At 44.7% G+C, this 25,382-nt stretch overlaps 1 protein-coding gene across 1 annotated transcript in view; it reads right to left on the reverse strand.

The window, feature by feature from the left end:
* Positions 1 to 230: 230 nt before the first annotated feature.
* The window catches only part of LOC144753313 (trypsin-like), a 43,093-nt gene continuing 17,941 nt past the window's right edge, over positions 231 to 25,382 (reverse strand). The window contains exons 4-5 of the mRNA XM_078641052.1: positions 2,663 to 2,914; positions 231 to 1,012 (exon numbers count right to left, since the gene is read on the reverse strand). Coding sequence (XP_078497178.1) covers positions 866 to 1,012; positions 2,663 to 2,914 — 399 coding nt within the window. The 3' untranslated portion in view covers positions 231 to 865. The remainder of the gene's footprint in view (positions 1,013 to 2,662; positions 2,915 to 25,382) is intronic.

Raw genomic sequence — 25,382 nt, forward strand, 5'->3', positions numbered from 1 at the left:
AAAACCTCATGGTTATCAGACACAAAGAAATTGGGGGGGGGAGGGGGGAGTCCACATATTACTACACAGCCAAGCCATACAAAGTTATTATTGTTTGATGAATTTATTAAAGTTTCACAAGACTTAGGGACAATACAATGGAGAAGTCACATAATAAGACAAATGGAAGGGTAGAACTGTGAGAAAGAAGAGAAATGATTGATGATCGGAGACAGTATGAGATTATTCAGGATCATAAAGAGAAACAAGCTAAGAAAGGGGACCATAATGAGAAAGAGAACTAGAGAGACTAGTGTGTATGTTTGATAGAGAAAAGAAAAGTTCATTTTGACCAAGTGAAAGACGAAACAGTCTGATAAGAGACACAGAGATCGAGAGTTTGGGTGTGTGTGTGTAGCTCCTAGTGTAACATTGGTACTGTCTGCTTATATCTACTGCTTGAAAATATTACCTCTATAGGCTAAGAAAGAGCCTGGAAAGAACTGGCTGTTCTCCGGAGTGTTACATGGTGTGCAAGCTTTTCTAATCATTACAAAGCATAAGTAATAAGGGAGAGCTCTGAGGTGAGGTCCTGGAGAGACAATATTGCAGAAAAGAGATAGACTTTAATTGCCAGAACGGAGAATGATTTCAGAGGTGAGAGAGATCACGTGGTGAGAGAAACCACAAGGAGAAGCATCACCAGGAGAGATACCAGATTTGAGTGAAATGTCACAATGAAGGGTAGTTCAGAGAAGATAAAGACATTATTTTGCACATCAGAGACTTTAAGTTATCAACTTGTTCGGGTAGAATGACTGTAATCTTCTTGTCCAGCTCTCACATCCCAGCTTTTGTATCTGCAAGTGTTTATCATGCTCTTGTGTCATTTGTTGGCCAGGATGTTGTTTATCCATGCATAAATATTGGCTACTTTGGTATACACTCCAGGATACACTGACGCACAACTGTAGCCCCAGGATGTAATTCCTTGCAGCACCCCATTACATATGAAGGGTCCACCAGAGTCTCCCTAGGCAAAAAGAAGATTCATTATCAGAAGTAGGATTAACATAGAAAAACGTAGGGTCTAATTTGGAGTTTGGTAGAAAGGGTACAATGCAAACATGATGGAGTACCTTGGCCATCAAACCCTCTGTCTGCACGCCTCACTTAGGGGCTGATTACGATGGCGGACGGACTCCTGTCCGTCCACCATCATCCCGGGGATGGGGACCACCCGCCTAAAAGGTGGAGGTCCCACAGGTGGGATTACGATGCGGCCGCCACCACGGCGGCCGCAATGGCCATACTTAACATTGCGACGAGTGATACTGGCTGCAGCACCCACCGCAGTGTTAAAAATGCACATCTTACATTTCCCTGTGCTACGTGGAAGGCTCCATGCGGTATCTGCCACATGGTGCAGGGAAATGTAGGGGGACCATAGGTGTCCTCTGAACCCAACACCGAAGTGCCCTGGTGAAAGGGGGGCCAGCTACGGGCCCCCAAAGTCCATCCCAGCCAGTCTTTCATTGGCGGGTGAACCGCCATGAAAAGGCTGACAGGGGTGGAGCATCATAATCTCAACGGCGGTGCTTGATAGGTACCGCTGCCATATATGGGACTACGTGGGCCTCCACAGCACCGGCAGGCTCCAGGAGCCCATCGGATGCGTGGCTGTCAGATTTTACGACCGCCACGGACCCGCCCGCCATTATAATATGGCGGGTGGGAAATGGCCTCACAATGGCGGTGAACCCGGTACCCGACAGCCTGTTGGTGGCGGGTTCACCATCATCATAATCAGCCCGTTAGAGACAGGCAGACTGTTAGTATTCCGTTGACAGAGCCTACATTGGCTGCGTCGATGGGATACTTCCCTCAATAGCCCATCAGGGTATGGGCAATTGGGGAAAGGACATTACACTGTTTGCCCTATTCACAGTGAACAGTGTAATGTCTTTTTATTTCCCTGTCTGTCAACACCTAGGACTGGGAAAAACAATAATGACTCCCTACAGCCTGGAAGAAAACTCCCAGGATTTTGTGGTCATTATGTCTTTTTGTTTTTCAAAAACAATCTCCACTTTTGGAGGTTGTTTCTAAAAAACAAGACAATGTCTAAAGTTTGGTGTACAGCAGTCTTAACCAACAGTGGCCTTACGCCAACATTTTTGTACATAGAAAGAAATCGCCATGATGGCGGTTCTTTTGAGGGCCAGATTCCGATCAGGTTTGGAAAGCATTCCCACCTAGGGCCCAATTACGATGCGGTTAGGAATGCCTCCTAATGGCATTTGCTCCTTCCAAATCAGATCGGGAACATGTCTTCCCGACTGAGGACCAGACTAAGATGCGGTTAGGAACATAGGCTCCCATAGAAGTCAATGGGAGTCCAACCAAATTGTATCTGGAAGCATTCGGATGCATCACACTCAGTTGGTCGGACTCTCCCGATCCAAGTCAGTCAGGAACCATTTCCAAACCGATTAGATCGGGAAGATTTCCTAACCGCATATGAATCAGGCCCTTAATGTACAGAGATGACCGATGGATCTTGCAGGTGCAGTACCTGCGGGATAGTGGAAATATTATCCTACACCATTCCGACAGACACTACTGCATCTGTCAAACTCATGATCGTACTCAGTGGCAGAAGAATGTATTGAGAGCATCCTACCTTGCAGGTGTCCTTGTTCTCCTCACCAGCGCATATCATATTTGCAGTTATTGCCCCTCTGTACCTCTGGTTACATAGGCTTTGGTTTACTACAGGAATATCAACTCCTTGAAGCATCTCTGATAGTGCAAAGCCATTGGTCCTTGTTACTCCCCATCCATAGGCTGTGCATATTGGGACTTTGAATGTGCTTCCCTGTTTAGGCATTGTAACTGGCTTCACAGCCACTGTCTGAATTACTTTAACATGAAGCTACAGAGAAAAGAAACTTTATGTAAGTATTTCAAGAGGGTGCAAAAGAAGGTAACATGAAGACAATACTACTATGTAAAAGGGGGCTTTCAGAAGTGTATAGCAAGGGACACACATAAGGACATAGAGGTGGGAAACAATAGCATATATCAAGTGGCAAGCATCAATGAACTGTGAAGAACAAATAGCAACACATAAGACACATGGTAGACACCGACATACAGCATGAGGCAGAGACAGATGTCGAGTATGAGAAACTCACTAGCATAAAGCTTGATGGGGAACACTAACTACACAGAGAAAACACCAACATACTGCATGGGCCATACATCAGCTTACTACACAGGGCAAAGCACATCTATATGGCATAAATAATTGTATTAGGGCTAAAATAACTAACTTAAGTAAGAGATCAGATGCATTGTATAGTTCTTGTTATCTTCATGTTCCAGCCAAATATAATAAAACTTAGATGGTAAAGTGTTGCTCGCTATTCTGGTGGGGACACAAACTGCAGAGAAGCTGAAATGGTGCTTTGGATGCCGGAATCGCGAATGCTGTGGGGACGTGTCATGTCTACCACTGTGCTATATGTGCCTTCTCATTTATACTTAATGTCTTCACTAGGTTTTGGGATGTACAGTAACTGCATCCCTATCCAGAAATAACACTGAACACACAGCTCTGTAGTGCTAAAGCAGTGTCCCCTGTATGGGGTGTTAATTTCACACCCCAGAAACAAGCTCCGATTAACACGAGAGGTGTGAAATATACATGGATTCCGGGCTGTGCCCTGAGAATTCAAAAATACTACTTTCTAGGGTAATTAATATTCTGGGTTGTGTTTCCCTGGTAATTTCTCGTTTCCACAGACTTTCAGCTAAAGATTTTGGCTTCTTACTATAGGCAACATTTCCAATTGAAGTTAAACAGAACCAAATTGTTCCAGAGGACTTTTTATTGCTGACGGTGGCTGATAATAACCCGCTCCAATGGAATTAAAAGTAGCTCTATTATAAGGCCTTAAGAAGGAAAGGGATAGTGTATTGGGACAGCAAGGTATGTCCTTAGTAAACTTAAAATATGAGTCAGTCTTAATGGAGCCCAGTTTGAGAATATGGCACAGTATTCACAGGTGATTAAGGTTTCCCGGCTGTCATCAGTTCTCAATGTTTGTGACATTTGATAATAGTTTGGGATAGGCAGGGCATATTAGGATCCATTAGGTGTTGTTACAGGTGTCCTGGACTCTGATCAAATCTGATGACCACAATAAGGTATTTAAGATCAAACCTTTAATCTGCACACCAGAAAATCATGTTCACGCTTCACTAAAATGATACAAATGTAAGGCCGGGCTCCCTTGGTGTGCCCTCCAACTACAGATACACAAAATATTTTTAGGGTCTCCCAAGATATGATTTTTTATGTCCTGAGGATGGTCTCGGAAACGCAAGAATAGAGACCGAAACGTCGACGCTTGCTTTTTCTACCGGATAATAAATTAGATTGTAAATAGGTAGAAAGGCTCTTGCAATTGTTGTATAGAGAATTTTTGTAGATCAATTTATTTGTATGTTCTCTTACAACGTTGTATATCTATCATGTACCCTTGTAACAAATATTAAATCCGAATACTCTTTCACATACAGCCTTTCTTTTGCTCTCTTTTGTCTCAAAAAGATCACTGTTTAGTGACAAACAGAAATTGACTTAAAAAACATTTGTCACAGTTGTTGTGCATTAACGGCATCAAATATATCAGGTCGTACGATTGTAGATAATTAAAATAATATTTGAAACATAAAGACAATTAAAACCCTTGAAGGTCCAATTACCATAACATATCTATTGCCCAAACCCTCAAGGGTATATTGGGTTGCTCACTTTTGTGTATCCTATACAATACAGCACAAATACTAATACATATAATCTCACAACTCCCAGCCATTTGTAATATTTGTTCATAGGTATCTGTATTTCCGTAAAGCAAACCTTTGAACTGCTGTAAAAAAGCATGCTGTCTGCGCCTTGTCAGAAAATAGAATGCCTTTGTTGAGATATGATTAAAGGCAGTGCTCTATAAATGATCACAAGGTTTGGTAAACAGTGGTAATTGAGCCTGCAATATTACTCGAATACTAGCTTGAACTCTTAGCGTTTAGGAAATGTCAGATTGCTTAATGGGATGCCACCTGCTGCCTCTACTGATTGGGGGGGCAGATTTACAAGCTCCTTGCATCTCTTTTACGCTGCCGTTGCGTCACTTATGTGACGCAGCGGCGGCGCAAAGCCAGCGCCATGCTGTGGGGTATTTACAATGTGACGCATCTGGGAGATGTCACGTTGTAAAGCCCTGCACCACAGGTAGGCGTTCCGGTGCAGGGGGGGGGCGTTCCGGCGCAGGAACGCCTCCTAAACGTGGCTGAGTGAAATCTACAAGATTTTAGTCCTTTTAAAGCCATGCTGCATCAAAACCCTGTGCCTGCTTGAAGCAGGCGAAAGGATTGACGCAGCATTTCCAGGATAGGGCACCCCTGAGCCTTGCTGGAGCTGCGTCGCATTTGCGACGCAACTACAGCAAAGCGCCGCCTTTACGGCAGCAGATGCGTCACGCATGTGTCCATTTTTGCCCCATGGTGCGCTGCATTTTAAATGTGGCGCATCCATTGTCGCGTAGCTGTGAAGCACAATAACTGGCGCATCCCTGCTGATATGCAGGGATGTGCCAGTTATTGTAACTCTGCCCCATAGTTTGTGTTCTGAGTGTTGTTCGTATTTTATGAGCTTGCATTGAATAGCATGAGGGGAGTGATGGCATGGGCGGTATGGCCAAGGTGTGGCCATCTTTGAATGGCAGACAGCGAGTACCCTAAAAACTGTTCCAACAGAACCTACATTAAGCTAAAATATATTAAAAAGTGATGTGGTCAATAGAGGTTTGGGGGACAGACAAGCAGAGGGAGGTCAGTCCCCTGGGGGTATTGGGGGAAGCGGTGCAGTCCATAAGACTGTTCACCATTTGGGCTACATCCATTAGAGGATGTGGCCCAAGAATATGTAAGAGGGCATTTTGGGTCGCCACCTACCATTTTGTCGTAGATGTACACAATGGCAGCCCATAACTAGGTTGCCAATGACGTTTTTTCTGTTTTTATGCAGCAGTTTGTAGTGCAGGTGAGCATTTCATCAGTATTAGGCCCGAGGACAAGGTTGTCAGATGCTCTGTCTGTTGGAGGAGGTGGGGTGCCTGGATTTCATTGTGGTTGCCAGTGCAGCCTCTGCGCAGGGCCACCCAGTGAGGCGCACATCAGGCAGGGTAGCCACTGCCATCATTGCATGCTCTCTGCCCTGTGGATGCCGTGCGGGGCGCTTCAAGGAAGGCAGTAGGGGCAGATCGTTTGCGGGCAGAGTGACCGTTCGATGTTGGAAAGGTCGGGGTGCGGTGGGTCCGTGGGTCATGAGGGGCAGCGGGACAGCAATGAAAGCATTGCGATTGCCCCCCCCTCCCCCCAGGGCCCTCACCTCGTGGGAGAGTTGCTTATACTGGTGGCAGTGAGGAGGGTGGGAACATTTGTGGACTTTAATACCGGAGGCCTGGGGAACAATGGTCTTTATACTGACCATGACGCCAGCCCAGATCTGGACATTGATCGAGGGGGAGAGGAGCAGCAGGCCCAGGTTGTTGGTTGAGGAGGTGAGGGGGTCAAAGGACTTACAGGGGGGAGAGAGGCGAGGCAGCGATGGAGTTGGGGTTGGGAGGCATGAGTGGCCAGAAGATAGATCCCAACTCAGCATGGGACACCATGGAGTGTAACAGAAGGGGGTGGTATATGGCCCCTCTGGAGCTGGCAGTGGGGAAATAGCAGTGCGGGAAGTCAAAGAGGCTGAGCTGGGGGTCAGATCTCAGGTATCCCTGGGGATGTGGGACTGGGTAGAGGGTGCGCTGAGAGGTCTGCAGGCACAGTGGCAGGAAGGTTTGCCTTGGAGGGATGGGTCCCTTCGTGGGCAGAGATGTGTAAGAGAGCAAGAGGCTCACGAGGCGTCAGGGCACATGTATGTTACCAGGGCAGCAAAAAGGGGTCCAGTTTTGGTCCTAGTGGTCGTAAAGCTTGAATAAAGTGAGGATGAATGTCAGGAGGAGAACATGATGGTAGTTAAGAGCCTTCTTCAGTGAATCTGTTCGGGGGGTCAGAGAGAAGTAGCAACGCAGGCGCTGGGAGTGCAGTGCACGAGCATACAGAGTCAAGGAAGGGTTAGCATTCACATGTGGAGCAGAGAGAAGTCAAGTGATAGGATTCAGGTAGTAGGGGCTCTTGGGTCTTGTACAAAGAATATATCCTCTTTTTTGCAGGCTTAGGACATCAGCAGGCAGCAGACTTGGAAGAGCACAGTGCAACTCACCCACCCCGAGGTAAAGCAAAGACATGGTGCAGAGCGGCCAGATGGTCTGCCTCATGGTACCCGGACTTAACTGACACAAGAAGGTCCAGTGAGGCCTCATCAGGGCACATGGACGACAAGTGCAGAACGTCACTGCAGTCTCAATCACGGAGTTCCTGGGAGAGTTTGGTACTGCCAATCAGGGTAAAGCAGACAGTTACCAAATGGTGGGGGATGATGGGCCATATGAGGTAACAGTTTTTACATGCAAGTAATGGTTGGATAATTTGTGGGACTGAGTAGAGTTGGATTATGAAGAGGACAGTTTAGAGAAGGGAGAGATTGACAATGTGTGTTGGGTGCTGCAGAATAGAGGTGGTGGTTGAACCGTGTGAGGCAGTCTGAAGGGGGGTGTCTTGTTAACCACTCCCTGAGTAGTGGTTTTCAGGCCACACAAAAGGTATCCGAAACACACACGGACATGCGGTTGGTGAAAAGGCGGGTTTCATTGGCAAGGTGGAAGGCTTCGGAGCAGACACCCACCTTAATGCCAGATAAGAACATGGGAGACACAGGTTAGGCCCCAGTGATGGTGTAAACTAGAGTGGATGCTTGATGTGGGCGGAGGAGGATACCAAACTACGAAAGGGGAAATATGTGGAGGACACATGGATGGGCTCCATTGGCAAGGGAATTGGGTAAGAGGAGGCTGGAAGGTTGGCCAGGGAACAGGATTGTTCAGGACCGAAGCGGAAGCTGTTAATGTGGCAGGTCTTCTGAAGGGTATTGGTTTATTTCCAGAGATTTGCAATTGAGAATGGGAAACGATCTTATTTTCTACTATGATGATGTGGATGTTGTTTGGAGAATTCAGTATTGGAATTGCTGGGAGGAAGGGATAGTAGGGGGCTCCTATGGTAGAAGTGGGGTTCCAGGAGACAGGGATAGAAATCTGGCTGCGCCACTCAAAAACAGTTCAGAGGTTGATCTGAACAACTGTACTTCTGCCGGTGTACCCTGTGGAGGGTGTCTGCCTGGCAACCTGGGGTAGATACTATAGGAGTAACGAGTGTCACCCTTGGGGGAAATTTCCAGGTATGGCCAAGAGTCTGTGGCTGCATTCCAGCTGTTGGCAATATTCAGGAAAGCAATCAATACTTTGGGATTAGTAGCTACAGGCTAAGGTACACACTCATTTCACATTGAGGCGGCTATGGATGTGGGCACACGGGGCTGGTCCAGAGAGAGAATCTTGGGCCTGGGGAGATGGTCTTCCAATTATTTCAAGCTTGATGCCAGATATGGCGTGGGAGAGTGCTGAGTGTCTTTTCGCAGCATTCTCCCTTACTCTTGTTTTCCATTCCAGGTTCTGTTTGGGGGAGAATGCCGACTTGATGGTATGGAGCGTGGGGCATTTGTTTGTGAAATGGACTGACCGGGAAGCTGGCAAGAGTCGTCATGGACTCATCTCGTGTTTCACCTGAATGCTCTTTCGGTTGTTTGGCAGGGTAGAGGGGGCATGCGTTGGAGAGAGCTGCTTCAATCCCTGAACTGACTGATTCAACACAGAGGTGTTGTTAGTATATTTAGGTGAAAATAATAGGGTCCTGGAAATGGGCTTGTCGTTACTGAGGGCAATGAATATGTATCTGAATGAGGTCAAAGCAAAGTGGTCACAGTGTTCTGTGGCGCGGACTGAATTCAAATCCCAGGAGGATTTGGAGGTGTGCTTGTAAGTCGGCAGCAATCGATAAGGCGAGAATGAAAGCTAATAGAGATATGCGAAGATTTTGCAAGGACCAAGAACTGGGCTGGGTTGAGCATTATATTTGATGGAAGTTCAAGAATTTTTGGCACGAACAGGAGAATAGATGGATGAGCTGGTCAGGTGGAGAGCAGAAAAAGTCGAGTTAGTGCCTTTTTCTGGTGGCAGATGGCCCACAAGTTTGCAGGGGTTTAGATACAGTTATTTTTGCTGACACAGACAAACCAGGCTAAAAGGGAGGGTGAAACAGGGTCACACCAGACTGAGGCACGAAGTTAAAGGTTAGGTTATAGGAAGTTAAGTTTAGTTGATGTTAAAAGATTCACTGTTAAACAGTAGGGAAAGTTAAAATGTTACAAATGCCGGAATCCAGTATGTCATGACTTAGATAATTGCTGTGCTACTTTAGATGGGGGGGCGGTAAATTAGGTGTGGTAGTAGGAATAGTAGTTTACAAACTTGTATAGTGAGGTTTTTGTTTTGTAAGGCAGTATGTCTAGGTAATTTTATGATGTGCACCTGTTTCAATAAAACAGCCTTTTTTACACATATTAAAGTGTCAGTGGTCTGTGCTGTGCCCCTTTCACCCACATTTAACTTTAGGAAATTTCTTCCACTAAATGGTTTCAATTAATACAAAGGGTCCAATTCCGGTGCTGTTAGGAACGGCTCCGACCCTTAGTCAGAGCCATCCAAACCGCATCTGACTTGACCTTTCGGATTCCTTTACAACAGAGCCATTCCGATGGGCTTGGTCAAAAAGGAATTAAACTCAGTTTTCCGGACGGCTTCTGACGGGCTCAGACAGCCAGTCCACCATCCGGAAACGCTTCAGTGCTCCCCCGGCTGGCTCTTTCTGGCCGAGGGAGTACAATGGCAGTTTCCCACTGCCTTTCTGTGCCGGCCTTTCCGACACAAAAAGGCAGTGGGAAACTGTCTTTGGGTCCCCCAGCAGGGCCCCCTTGGGTGTGAGGCCGCTGAATGGCAGCCTTGGTGGCACCTATGGTGCCCCTCTGTTGATCCCTGCACCCGGTGGCAGTGCAACTCTGCACTTAACGATGCGAGCATACATTCTATTTGGAATGCATGCTCCCATTGTTAAGTATAAGATTGCGAGCAAACAGGATTCGGTCCATCTTTCTTGCAGGTCTTGAACAGATGACAAGAGGTGGTTCGGTTCCAGTTCCTGACCGATGTTGGACGGACTCCTGTCCCTACGACATCGTAATCGGCCCCACAGTGTAAGACTAGTATCTAACTACAATTAATGTCTCTTCACAAGCCCTTTTCTTTCAAATGCTTAATTACAAGAATAGAGAGAGGTGACAAATTAAGTGTATGCGTGTGGTCCTAAGCATTGGTGCAGCCATCTTTAAATGTGGAATGACAACTACACCAGCTTGTGCGACTCCATAGCTGAAGGATGATGTACAATTCTTATCTCAATAAAACTGATGTTTTTTACAAACCTGTTTGTTCATTTTAAGAGCTGAAAGTGTTGTCAAAGCACTGTCCAAGAGCTCATGTCCTGAAGGTGAACACTGTTATACTGCAACTGTTGGGTTGTTGTGTAGAGTAACTGACACTTATAGATGAAACCTACATCCGAGAACAATCATACTATGTACATAATTAAGGTGTGAGTCATATTAACTGCACCATGGGTAAGGTGTGAATAACACCTCGACATAAACACTCCTCCTGTACACATAATTCATTCATGAGTCTTTCGAAACATCATGTTCAGTTAAGTAATAAGATTAAAATACACAAATGTAGATTTGATTAACTATATCAATATATAAAGTGTGAAGTGAACTAAATGGGACAGTGCACACAGCAAGGTGTGCTGTGAGCAATGTCTCTTTATGATGAAAAGAAACCACTCTTTAAAGCAATACTAATTTTAATTCCAGGAAAATTAAAAAAACACATTATATATCAGTTCTATTGTTTATCCCTTTGGGTTGTATCGTATTGAGCCGCTTAATCGAAAATATCTTTCTTTGAAAAAGCGTTTTAGTCATGTCAATGCTTCTAATGGATTCAATAATCTCCAACATGTTTAACTGCAAATGGCTAATATTATGTTTGTTTTATTGAAATGTACTGCCACAGTGGACTTGTCTCTACAATTCCAAATATTACTCTTGAGTTCTATGACACAGCTTGTGACAGTAAAAATTGTATTTATACACTCAAATGCCCATGTGGACTGGGCAAAACTGAATGCAAGATCAGGATTTCGGAGCACAAGAATAATATCAGGAATTGTAGCAACCTTTCCAGTGTGGTAGTACATTTCAATGAAAACAAAAAATAAACAAAAAACAAATAAATAATAACAAAAAAAAGGTTAGAAGGGTTTGTAACTCTCTGGCTTGGTATGGTTGGCACTGTGTTATCCTAGGCTTAAATACTGCCTGAGAAGCAGACATCTGAACAGAGCAGATTCAGAATGTCAGTGGCGTAACAGGGCGCTCCATGTAAAGGAGCTGCCCTCCACCTAAACTTGGGAACTACCCAGATATCCTTGCTTCCTTTTCTGCATAATTTTTGCAGCACTCAAAGCCTGATCTCAACTCCACATCTCTGAACCTTGAAGATATATCTAACATCACGTTATATAGATGTGGAGTGAAGTATAGTAAACCTAGACTTACCTCCATATACGTACTATGGCAATATTTGGGCATTGATATTTTTGCTACAATATTTTTGCAGCAGGATATTTTGTGCATAATATTTTAGCGCCTCACTGTTTTTGATGAAGTTATTAAGAGAATCACTGTTGGCACTGGTGCTAATGATGCCCAAGTTAGTAAGTGTTGTACTGACTGACCTGGCACTGTTTGTGACTCAGTAATTGGTCCAGTCACACTAATTTGAGAACTATCATATAGGAGTTAATCCTAGCATGTGTGCTTGTTTGTTTTCAACTGAATCATATTTTACTTTCTTGCGTAATATTAGTAAATTAAGAATGTCCTCTTTAATTTTGTAGTCCACCGCTACAAACAGCCGAGATTTTAAGGGCCCAATTCCGAACTCGGCCTGAAGGGCTCCGAATCAGATTTGGACTTGCCTAAACTGATACAGAGCCCTTGCTTCCGACTGAATCATTCACAGTTAAGAACGACCAAGTACGATGCCTGGAAACCGTAAGCGCTGACCAAATCAGTTTCAGAAGGCATTCAGACAGGACGAGCCTATCGGATCTGATTCGTGCAGCCTGCCACAGGGTGCATGATTATCCCCAACCACCCCCTTTTTTCAATGTGAGCCTGTGTAGGCATTCAGTACACAGGCTCCGATTAAAGTCAATGTGAGTCTGACCGAATCGTTTCGTATGCATTCAAATGCATTATACTCATTGGGTCAGACTCCCCAATCCGAGTTGTACGGAAAGCATTCCGGACCCGAGTCATTCGGTATGCTTTCCGAACGAGATCGGAATCGGGCCCTAAGTTTTTGTAGTGGAAGACTTATTGTGTACATTACCTACACTTTAAGTGCACTTTGGGTCAACCCATTGCTTATCATTTTTCTGGCTACATAGCCAATCTCATTTGCTTCCATCTTATTGACAGCTTTGCTTCCTCTTCTGTTTATACCTATACCTTAACTACTTTGACATTCTTTTGACTAGATTAGTCATATCATCCAATGACTTAAATCGTGGAAGTATTTTTTTCTTATTTGTTAAGTACTCAAAAGAACTGCTTTTTTTCTTTCTCTTTTCCATATGCTACATCCCCGCTCACATCTGTCAAAGAAAGCAACAGGTATTTTTTTGCCAGGTTTGACAAAAGAGCAGATTTATCTTGGGTTTCCTTTATCTCCTGCCTTTCACATGATGCATGAAAGCCCAGTCCTATAGGCACAAAGGCAGTGTTTGTGGCGCTAGGGGAAGGGCAGGCAGCTGCAGTAACTCAGCCTGCCTTTGAGGCAGAAGGTGTACTTAGAGCAGGGTCACTGGAAATATGCGCATCTGTGGCTACAGCTTTTTTTCATATAATTAGGGATTCGCTGCATTTGTCATATAATCTGCCACCTGCTACATAATCTGCAGATTTTACCCCCAAAAAACATTTATTTATAGCTCAAATGGATCATAAATGACTCAAAACATGGCAACATGTGTTCGCATGTAGAGGACGGCCCTTTGCAAAAGTTAAGTGGTTATCTTTCAGTTGCTTATTACTATGTTTGGTTGTTAACTGGTAGAAATGGGACAAAATCTTTACAGAGACTGTTTTCCCACGAGTAAAAAATCACAAAATAATCAAGTAATACGGGCAAAACATGTGCTGCATAATTCTGCATAATCTCAAAATAATCAAGTAATACGGGCAAAACATGTGCTGCATAATTCTGCATAATCACAAAATAATCAAGTAATACGGTCAAAACGTGCTGCATAATTCCGTTTAATTTGGCTTTTCTTGCCGCCCAATTTAGTAAACACCCTTGAGTCATTTGGTGCTCCTCTGTCACATAATTCCAAAGGCTGTACCTTAAAGTGACTGGAGACTCAGAAACTGCGCCACAGGCTGCTACAGGGCACCAAATCGCTGGGAGTATTTGTTCCAGGTCCTAGTCATGTGCAAAGTATATGGCAAGAATTTTTCGTTTAACTTCCGTCACTTCCTCAGAAAGTTGGTATGTTCTTTCAAGTACCTGCACCTGGTCCTTCTTAAGCTGGACCATGCGCAACAGTCTTTTTAAATTATGTACAGAGTTCCCTTCATGAAATGTTAAAAATAAACTATGCCCTACGTAAAGATTGAATATATTGAATGCAATATTCATTTTCGAGATGTCTCAAAATATGTTTTTATTTTCCTCCAGAATTTGATTTTTTTTCTTTTACTTTATAAATAAGCACTGCAAAGCTCATAGATTAGCAGTCACATTTTAAAGGAGAAACCTATTGGCGTTGCCAATGCTTACTTTATTTCAGGTTAAGGGTATGAATGTTCTACCCATCTTTATGGCGTATATGGCAGTGAATGTCCTGTGGCATTGAAGTGCTTATCCCAATCGGGTGTGGAGGATGCATGTTGGCATGTGACATTATGCGTCATGCCCTCATATGATAACAAAGTACAACACTGAACTTCAATAATTTGTGAATTATTTGGATGGCTGGGGCATAAAATCTGGCATGAAGTTAAGTGAAGAGTGTATTCTAATATGAATATTTACAATGTAGTCTATAGAATAAAGCATGTAAGCGCATTTTAAAATTCAGTGTACTGCTTTTAACAGTAATCACCAAGCTGAAACAGAAGTTAGTGACCAAAAGCAGGTTGTAAGGCAAACAAATGTACATCCTAAATCTTGAAGATTGCGAGAAGCTGTGTCACTACTTACTGGTAGTACCATCCATTGTGCTCAGGTAACAGAACATATGCAAACAGTAGCGGCCTGTCGTGGGAGTGCTGCCGGGCGCTGACGTGGGGCAGGGGAGGGGCAGGATGGGGGGGTAGTAAACTACGGATTACGTCCGAATAGAGGTAAGTAAACACATAAATAAATAAATTTGTCGATGCAGCGCGCGCAATGAAATTCGTTTTACTTATTTATATGTTTACTTACCTTTAATCTGCAGTAATCTGTAGTTTATTATGCTCCACCCTGCCCCTTCCCCGCCCCGCGTCAGCGCACGGAGGCACTCCCACCATGGGCCGCTACTGTATGCAAAGGCCGTTTTGAGACTAAATTCCTTCCTAATTATGCTGCATGACTACAGTGGGGATGTGAGACGCAGATTCACTGCATTGTGTAAACAGCGACGGCAAAACCAGTGAATCAAGATTGAAAAAATTCAAACTTTGTCATAAGCCCAAAACATTGAGAAAAGCTGCCAACTCTGTGGATTTAGGCCCTCTCTCCAGATAGGAAGAACATGCACTGTTTGGTGCATTGTGTAGCATGGTGTGGTTGGCTGCAGAGAAAGGAAATGTAGTGTTTTTCACTGCCGAGACAAAGGTAGAAGATGTTTACAGTGAGTAGGCAGCCTCATCCTCCTAGCCCAATGGCAGGTCACCTTTCAACAATATGTAATAATTTAATTTTGCCAGTCCCAAGTTGAATGATCAATGGATGTACATCTGGGGCAAGACCTCTGGACTGGTGAGTCGATTCTAGCACCTGGTGTTGCAGCAGTGCTGCCGCTTTGCAATGTCGAGCTCCGGGGGAAGTGACGGTCACAGACCAGTCTTCCCCCTGGGAACTTCGCGCAGGCCAGCAGGACAAAGTGGGAAAGGGGAAAGCGGCAAGGGAATGGGATGGGGGCGGGAATCGGGTGGGCTATAAAGGTGTCGGGAGAGGAAGAGACGGCCTCTTCTTCACACCTAGCACCGCAGGTTAGGGCAGTTTAAGTTAGGCCTCCAATCCACCCTACAGGTTGTAGGAAAACGGTATGGGTGATGTTTTAGCATGCCAGTTTAGGAAAGGTTGCGGGACAGTAGGCGTAGCGTTACTTTGGAGAAGTGGTGAGTCACATACAGGTGGATCCAGCCCTCGGGGGGAGGGTACACAGGTGACTGATGGCGGGTTGCTGGATGCAATGAGCAATGGAAGAAATTCCAGAGAGGTTGTTTGGAGGACAAGTAAAGGTGAGAATGGGGGTTATGGAGGAGAACCCAGAGTAAAAAAGGGGGTGTGAAACAGGTGTGATGGTTATGGATGGCTGGGGAGGAGGAGCTGTATGGTTACGATAAAAGTTATATATTATTTGCATTGATGGTTTGTTGATGAAGTTAACTGTTGCAACCTTGTCCTAATGAAATGGCCTTTTACACTTCAAGTAACAGCGTTGGGTGTAGTTATTGCACAAGCATTAGCTGTCCAGTGTCTGCTTAAAGACCCAGGGGTCTTTAAGTCAGTTACTTCATGCATTCCAGAATGGCAGGGCCCAGTCTCAGGGGGCAGCCAGTCAAACCGACAAACCACTACAGGTGCTGATGCAGGCTCTCCCCGGTGTTTTAAGCCAAGAAGCAGGGGTTGATGTGAGGTCAAGCTTGCTTAAGTGGCTCAACCAGGCCATGGGTGCTCTCATCCTCCACTTCAAGTCCTCAGGCATCCAAGATTTTCCAACCCTGAAAAGCCCCTTGCTCTTGACAGCATCGTCTCACCGTCAATATTCCTTCATTGATGGCAAATGATTTCAGATGGCAGGGGATGTATTCTGGCACTGATAGTGGATTCTGTGGATGGTGGCCACCTTACTCAGAGCTAAGGATTACCTACTCAAAATGAGTCTTAAAAAAGATGTTGAAATTCCATTTGGTCGTAAGTCCTTCATATCTTTTGCAAGCACCATCTCCTCAATTTAAAAACAAAATGCCTCCAGTGGCGACTATATGTTGATATGCTGGTTGATCAGTGACAAGAAGATACCACTCCTAAGGCAATTATATGTGGACCTTTTGGAAATCAGTGGCATCATGAAAGTGGATGATAGTGTTGCATAACAGTCCAGGACTACAGTTCAAACCACAAATGAATTTGGCTTGTTACGAGCATTTATGAACCTCAAAAATGTATTTGATTAATTTGGTTTAGATATCTTATACATTACAAAGCACTTGGCTTCACTCCAGTCAACCTTGGCTTCCTATGTTCCTTGTAATCTTTTTTTTAACCTGGAAATTATGACAAGGTGAGTTTTATTAGACAGATCTTTAGGCAGCTGGTACAAGATGCTTGACGTTGGAAAACCAGGCGTTTAATTTCAGTTTCAAGGAACCTACCTTACCTACCTACCTTACAAATATGGTTAGTGAGTGTGAAGTAGTGCTCAGCTAGACTGGAAAAGCACTGTCATATTAACACATTTCAAGACCAGCAGATGCAAATGTAACACTCTGGTTTGAAAATGTAGGGATTTATAGTAGTTTATGAGGAGACATATTTTTCTAAAACCCACATAGTCTTCTGGAGACTACCAAGGATTCTATATTACACACTACATTGTGTACTGCTTTTGTGATCTAAGGAAATGAGCAATATAGCACCTGCATGGGTGGGTCACTCTCAAGCTGGGGGCAATGTCAAAGTTCTGTTCTGAATGTTTGCAAATGTGTGGAGACTTACAAACAGCACTATCTCCAAAAGATTTATGGGTGAAGGTACCTGGCACTTCAGCTCTCAGTCCACTATTCAGAACATCAATTGGATACCTCTATGATCAGTTATCTAGTATAGGGAAAGGTGAGCTGCACAGGCCAGAGTGTCTCTCTCTGTAGTGGGGGGCTCACGGTACCGGCAGCAACTCAGCACCATGTGACTCTGGGCATAACTCACTTAATGTCCCCGACATGCCTTGAAACCATTATGGGGGTAATATGTTGGTGCTTTACAAACATGAATTACTTTGCCTTTCATACTACCAGTTAACACACAAGCATTTAAATATCCAAATCACCATTCGTGAGAAAATGTTTATTACTATAGTATACTAATAAATCCGCAATCAACTTAATTGCAAGAATATTTTCATGATTAAGATTTTTGATTCGGGAATCTCAATAATAAGGTGGCTAGTAAGGGTTTTGCAGATCAGAAGCACTGCTGTAAACTGGTGATTCTCTCAATTGTCCATAGCTGTAGTTTGCTCGCTTCACTGAGACACAGGAGTAACCACCATGTATCTTCCAGTGGAGGCTCATCTTTCTCCACCAGGAGAAACCCTTGTCCCTATGGGGCAATGGCTAAAATAGTGCCTAAATGCAATGGTATCACTCTTAGTTTGCTTGCAACAAAATGTGATGAATAATAGGTCTTTATAGCGTTAGCTGATGTCCTCATTGGGGTAACGGCCTAAGACAATGTTTGAATGTAATGATGTCAATTTTAGTTGTTTTTAACAAAACGTGATGTCGTTTTTTTATCTGTGCATTTATAGCCATTTTTGGCCGAAATAAAGTTTTTGATGATGATTAGAGGATTATGATTATTCAAATCTGGTAATGATTTAAATTAAGAATTAGATCCAGCCTGGGTGGACATGGGGTGTACCTATGGAACCCCCATGCATTTACATGCACAAGGTGGCAGGCACCGTGCGGTGCCTGTAAGGTTGTGCATACAAATGCATGACATGCATTTCTTACATTGCGGCTGGTGCGCCCGCCGCAATGTAAGAAATGCGGGATTCGCCCACAAGTGTTGCGGGGGCATCCTAGTGAGTAAGGCGGGACCGCCGCACCCCTGGCGGGCAGCCCCGCATACCATTACGGTGGCGGGCGGACTTTATCCGCCCATCATCGTAATGATACCCTTAGATTTTTGTCATACAATGGCTTAAACGAAGGACATCAGTTTAAAAGTCAGATTAGATGCAAGTAGGCTTACACCACTTAATAGGTCACTAAAGTTCTGATAAATTTAGTGGGTGTCGGAAGCTGGGGGACAGCAGTAGTCTGGGTGTCTAAGAGCAACAGGAGCAATTGCTGAACATCTGTTGGGCCTGCATTGCCCAATGTTTTGAAATGAAAAGCTGGTGTCTGGTTTCTAGCACAAGTTATATGGACGGAGGCAGAATTGAAAAATACCTCCAAATCTCTTTTCCGAATATAAGCCATAGTTAGAAGGTACAAAAGGGGGCGGTGATGGACGGAGCATCTGAACCAATCAAACACTCACACCCAGTCAAAAGATCTGGGTTTGATCCATCACCGTTCTTTAGCCCACTCTGCCACCCCAGTTCAGACATGGCTATATGCAAATCAGTCTGACCCTGTGCCTCATGGGAACAGTCCAGCCCGAACTGTCAAGCCATGTCTTCCCTGGACTGGAAACAAGCTTCCGAGTACCGGTTTCTGGCATTCCAGCCATCTTCAGCCCGGCTTGCTTGAATCCAGTGGCAAGGTGAGCAAGGGACTCACGTCTGAGCATACCCTGCCACACTTATGGCGGCCAAAAGCGGTACAAAAGGGGGTGGTGATGGACGGAGCATCTGAACCAATCAAACACTCACACCCAGTCAAAAGATCTGGGTTTGATCCATCACCGTTCTGAAATGCCAGAAACCGGTCCTAAGAAGCTTGTTTCTGGTCCAGGGAAGGCATGGCTTGGCAGTTCGGGCTGGACTGTTCCCATGAGGCACAGGGCCAGACTGATTTGCATATGACCATGTCTGAACTGGGGTGGCGGAGTGAGCTAAAGAACGGTGATGGATTAAACCCAGATCAGTTGACTGGGGGTGAGTGTTTGTATTATCAACGCTCCGTTCATCACCACCTTTGGTTTTTCTTAGTTAGAAGGTAAGCTTTGATTTACATGAATTTAGGGGCCCATTATGATGTCGGGCGGATTGCCTCCGCCAGGCTGGCGGTAGCCACCGCCGGCATGGCGGAGGCAATCCGCCCGACACCTATGCTCGGATTCCCCCCCGCCGTATTAGGATGGCGGGGGGGAGCGCGGCGGACGGAAAGACCGTCCGCCGCTTTACCGCCGTGGTCGCAAGGTGGAATAATATGGTGGCGTGTCCAATGGACACCGCCAGCCATATTACAATGGCCACATATAGGTGCCTTTCCGCGGCGGCAATGCCGCCACGGAAAGGCAGGCGGTGTTTGCTGCGGGGCCCCCCTGCTGGGCCCCCAGGTGATGCCGGTGTAGGAGGAGGACAGGGGGGTTAGGTACCCCCCCTACATTTGCATATGCAAAGCGGCAGGCACCGCGCGGTGCCTGCCGCTTTGCACATGCAAATGCGTTCCTGAGTGTTTTGCATTGTGGCGGCCGGTGCAGAGTGCATCGCCCGCCACAATGCAAAGCATGGAGGACGTGCCCACCACAGTGGCGGGCACATCCTAATTCCCCTTACGGGACACCCGCCCTTATGGCGGGCGGTCCCGTTCTCCGTTAGGGTGGCGGGCGGACATAGTCCACTCGCCATCCTAATGAGCCCCTTAGTCTGCATAGTATATTCCTTATCCTGGGACACTTTAAAGTCAGGTGTGAATCAAGTGGTTTTCTAAGCCTTCAACATTTCTTGCAGTTTGTTAAGTTTTTTCTTGTAAGACCATCTAAAGAGGTGGTGTCCTTGTACATGTACCCAATGGTAAAGAAGGGCTTCAGTTCCTACTGCTATAAGATTCTTAAAATGGCTAACAAACCAACTTCTCCTTACTCGATTTATTATGCGCCAATTACACCTCAAACTTGTTCTTACATTGCTTATGTGTTCTCCATTTGATTTGTTTCACAGTTGACTTTAAAGTTTGCTTTAAATTGTTTTATTTAAAGCCATAGGCATAACAATAATCCAGTACTGTACATCGTACGTTGGCCAGTGGTAAAGCAAGTTGACTGAAGACTCTTAGTATACATTCGTACATGTCTAACAGAGCAGATAATCGTCACCAGTAGATGATAACAATAATTTATAAATATAAGGCATATTAGAAATATATACATTAATAATGAGCTTTCGTATTTAACCCTCCTATACAGCAGTATTACCAGTATGAATACAGCAGGGCCAACTATCTTTCATCTCCTAATATTCCTAGCTTCCTTCTGTCTCACTGGTTTCTTTACCCACCTGATTTTAAAAACAATATATTTTATAAAGTTCAAGAGTTTGTACAAGCATATCTCAAAATGTAGTTTTCACTTTTGATACCTTGTGCATATAATGGAACTTAAATTACACACTAACGTTTGTGCACGTACAAACATTGATCCTGTTATTGGAGTTATATCTATACATTTTTATAAGAAACTTCAAAAATCCTCCCATTCCTCCCTCCCGCAACAATTACCCTTTCATAACCATTCCCTTAAAACCTTTGCTGCTGTGGGCTAACTAGTCATGTCCATTGTTATAGTATGTTTGGGTGTTAATTTCAGTGCACAGAAGGGGGAGGGAGGGAGAGGAGCGGGGGCAAATAGTTATGTATATCTCACTTCATGTAGGGTCACCTTGCGTAATCTGTTGTTCTGCAGCCTCTTTGTCCGATTCTAGCCTGAATTGTTCTATCAACTGGGCCCATTCCATGGAAATTGGATTTTTCATTAATCCTCTATATTCTTCGCATTGTAAAGCTTCCCTTTCGGCTGTGGCCCATTTAATAACTTCTTCCTTCCACCTTCCTATACGGGGTGCAGTGCGGGATTTCCAACGTTATGTGATTAGTCTTTTGGCGAGTGTAAGGGCGAGTCCCGCAAAGCTTCGCAGCAATGCTGCTTTTTTGGGTAGAGGGAAAAGGCCCAAAAGGCAGGCCTCTATAGTGGTCCAAGAGGAGCGCTCAGTGATTTGTGTAAGATTTTGTGCAATCTCTTAGAGGCGGGAAAACATGGCGTCCGCAAGCTAGACGGTCGTGGCTCCTGTTCCCATGGGTTTCGTTTGGTCTCAAGCAGGGGCCCCCGGTTTTTCCCGGATCGTAGGTGAAAAATAGCACGGAACTTACCCTCTCCTGTTACCGGTTTCAAGGTGTTTGTTCCTTCCTGCAGCCTGCTTTTTTTCTCATTTTCCATTGTGGACTGTGTATGGCCACGGAGCTCCGCAGGGCTCTGCTGGTGCTTCAGGCATCCCGGTGGGAAGGCACGGCTCGGGAGTGGTGGTGCAGCAGCGTTTCATGCTTCCAGGTCTGTGTCTCCGGCGGCAGAGTCAGCACTGGGGATTATTCCAGTCTGACTCCCTGTAATGGAGGTAGAGTTGGCAATGTCCTGCTGAGGGTACAAATATTCAGGTAGGACCATGCAGCAAGTATTTGGTGGCTTATTCCCAGTGTACCCAGCGAAAAGGCAAGAGCCCCTTTTGGACTTTTACTGGCCGTTAACCCTATAGTTTCCTGTAAGGGGTATCGAGTGATATCCAGTGTTCTGCCCGATCAAGCTCTCAGCAGAGTCTCGAAGCCTTTGTACTGCATGGCAACAAGTAAGGCAAGCGAGCAGCAGGCAAGTGAGCAGCAATCCGATTTACCCACCTTGAAGGCCTGCAGATATACGCTGCATACTAGGGCAGTTCGGGCACAAGGTATAATTTATATCCATCAGGCTTCCCTTACGCCGAGTGTTTCTCCACCAGTAGTGGAAGTGCGTGTATTGGATAAGCAAGTTAAGCTTAAAGGAACTTGTGCTGATTCCACAGCTGAGCTCAAAGGAAGAGGGAAGGGTAGAGGTAGGAGCAAGAGAATAGTGTCCTCAAAAGTGAAGATAACACCATCCCTAAAATCGTTCTATAAAGTATTGTCTACATCCTCCTCTACAATATTGGCCCCAGATAAAGCGCCAGATAAGGATGTCACTGTGAGGCTGCAATCTGTCATTATATTAGATCCCACACAACGTAGTGCTTTCGGCAGTCCAGATCTTTCGCGAGTAACCATGCAATCCCTGGACATTCCTAGCAATCTGGGTGTTCTGGGAGATCCAGTAATGGGCGCTGAGAGTCCTGGTCCGTCAGGAGCTCCCAACTCTAATTTTTTACTGTCTTAGAGCCAAGTGAAGCTTGTGAAGGTCAACAAGATTCTCCCTGGGGGCGTGTTGATCCAGGGGCTATTTTAGGCAGTACAAACCCAGTGTGCTCTTCTGGCTCCCTTGGCTCTCTGGCAGAAAATGTATTATCTCTGAAGGATGAAATGAGATGTAGGTTTACCGTATCTTAGACCAACCAGGCTGCAATTCAAGCCTCCTGTGCGGTGTTAGCTTAAAAATTGATTGGAGGAGGTCTCTTTGAGAACGGATGCATTAGAACAGGATTTACTGAAAATTAAGGAGGCGCTCCATTTCTCAACAGCGGAGATGACAAAATTAGCAAATCAGAATAAAGAACTGAAGGAAGACCTTGAGCGCTTTGAGAACCATTCTAGGAAGAATAATTTGAGACTCATCAATGTTCCGGAAGCAATCGAAGGTGCGGATATTAGAGGATTTGTAATCTCTCTGCTAACAGAAACTGTGATTAAAAACTTCCCCAATGTAGATCTTGCCCAGGAGATGCAACGGGTGCATCGCGATCCATTTAAAAGGAACCCGGCTAAGCAAAAGCCAAAGAAAATTGTAATTCATTTTCTAACGTACACTGTCAAAGAGGCTATTCTCTCCTTGGCCTTAAAGGAGGGCAGTATATCTTCAAAAGCCTTTTCTAGTCCGTTCTCTTTCTTTATAAGATCGGATGTCTCGCATATCACAGCAACAAAACAATGCGAATTGGGCAAAAGAGTGGAGACATTGAACAAACTGGGGGCGAAGGCTCAATTGAAGTTTCCAGCTTCTTTGCGTGTTATGTGGAACAATCATAGGTATATTTTTCGCTTGGTTGAAGATGCTGATATTCTTATAGCAAAGATTAAAGGAGATGTTTAACAAAGGACCGGAGAAGAGTGAAAGATGGTTGGGGGAAGTAAAGGGGTGCACTGTCAATGAGTCCTATGATTGATTATTAAGATATTCATTTTTCTAAAACCCATGGGACAGAGGCCGAATAGGCATTGGCCTCATAGAAGTTAGGGTTTCCCAAATGGAGGGGGGTCACAGGGGGAGTGAGGGGGGGAAGTGGAAGCTTGCACTGGGTGGGGAGCAGTGGGAATTTTTTTTTTAAAGTATCCTCAATCTCACATTATAAGCCGGATGCTATGGTGGATATGGGTTTTACTCTTAGATGGCAGGGCCTTCTCCCATGAATAATGAGGTTATATTTATCACCTGGAATGTTAACGGGTTAAGGTGTCCTCGTAGACAAAGGCTGGCCATGAAATACCTAGAATTATCCCCTGCTCAGGTTTGCCTTATTCAGGAGACACATTTAAGTTACGAAGAGAGTAGATCTATTTTCCCTAAATATCCCTGGATGGAATATTTTTGTTCTTCTAAACAGACAGTGCATAGCAAGGGGGTTGCCATTTTGATAAAAAGGGGAGCAGGATGTTCCGTCAAATCTATCCAGTCTGACCAGTCAGGGAGGTGGTTAGTGGCTTCCTTGAATTTTGGTAGTTTTGAGCTTGCATGCGCCTCCTTTTATGGTCCCAACAGTGACGACCCGATGTATATTTGTAAACTACAATCAAACATGCTTTAAATAGTATCACCAGTATTTATTCAAGGTGATTTTAATGTCCTTCTTGACCCTATGAAAGATAGATCAAATCAGAGTCATTTTGTGGGGGCTCCTCGAGTACGACGAGCATTGAAAAAGGTGTTACATGGTTTAGATTTGGTGGATGTTTGGAGGGAAAAAATGGGCAATAAACAAGGGTTTACATTTCATAGCAAGAAACATGGCCACTCTTCTAGATTGGATTATGTACTATCAGATAGGCCAAGTGTGGTTAATATTACTAGTATTACGGTCCTGAATCGTCATGTTTCTGACCATGCCCCAATATTGTTTTCCAATGTCGGGAAAAGGCCAAACCTGTCCCCCAGATGGACACTAAAAAAGCCCATGTTGGAAGACGTTGATATAGTAGGGCACTTAAATCAGCCACAGTAGACCATTTTGGCGTTAATATTGGATCCACTTCCATGGACTATGTTTGGGATGGTTTTAAAGCTAATATCAGGGGCATCCTACATAGCCTAATCTGCTCTAAGAATAGGGCAGGAGAACATTCTTTCATTGGAGAAGGAGTTGTCTCGGATCTGTTCCGGGAATGCAGACAGGGTTTCTTAGCTTAACAGGTGCTTGGAGGATGCCCGCCAGGATTATAGGGGGAAGTTAGATAACAAATGTAGGGCACAGTGGATCATAAAAAAATATGCAAAACTTTGAGTATGGTGAGAAGGCAGGTGCACTCTTGGCGTGGAAAGCAAGAGTAGACCGCACAAAAAATAACATTAATGAAGTGATAATAAATGATAGCGGGGATAAGTCAAGTAGTCTGGAGGATATGCAAGCCCGCCTTCTCTCTTTATTTGCAGAATTATACCAGAAAGAGATTGTGCCCAATACTGATATGCTTCAAAGTTGACTGAAAAGTAAATCTCTACCAATGTTAACCAACGATGGATCTGGGTGACACCCCAATCACTGAGACGGAAATTAGAGAACAAATAAGAAAATGTAAAAACAACAAGGCAACTGGTACGGATGCGCTTCCGAGTGAGATTTACAAACTACTCATTGAGGAAGTGGTCCCAATAACGGCTATATTATATAACTCGATTTATAGAGTGAAAGGTCAGGCCCGATTTCCTGGAAAGAAGCAACTATTGTCCTCATTTTAATACCTGGGAAGGATCCCCTAAAAGCAGATTCCTACAGACCAATCTCTCTGCTAAATGCAGATTAAAAAATCTTTATGAGCGTTCTTGCAGGGAGATTGGTCAAGTTGGCACCTCAGTTAATAATTCCGGATCAAA

This window comes from Lissotriton helveticus, chromosome 5_1, assembly GCF_964261635.1.
Source record: "Lissotriton helveticus chromosome 5_1, aLisHel1.1, whole genome shotgun sequence".
NCBI lineage: Eukaryota > Metazoa > Chordata > Amphibia > Caudata > Salamandridae > Lissotriton > Lissotriton helveticus.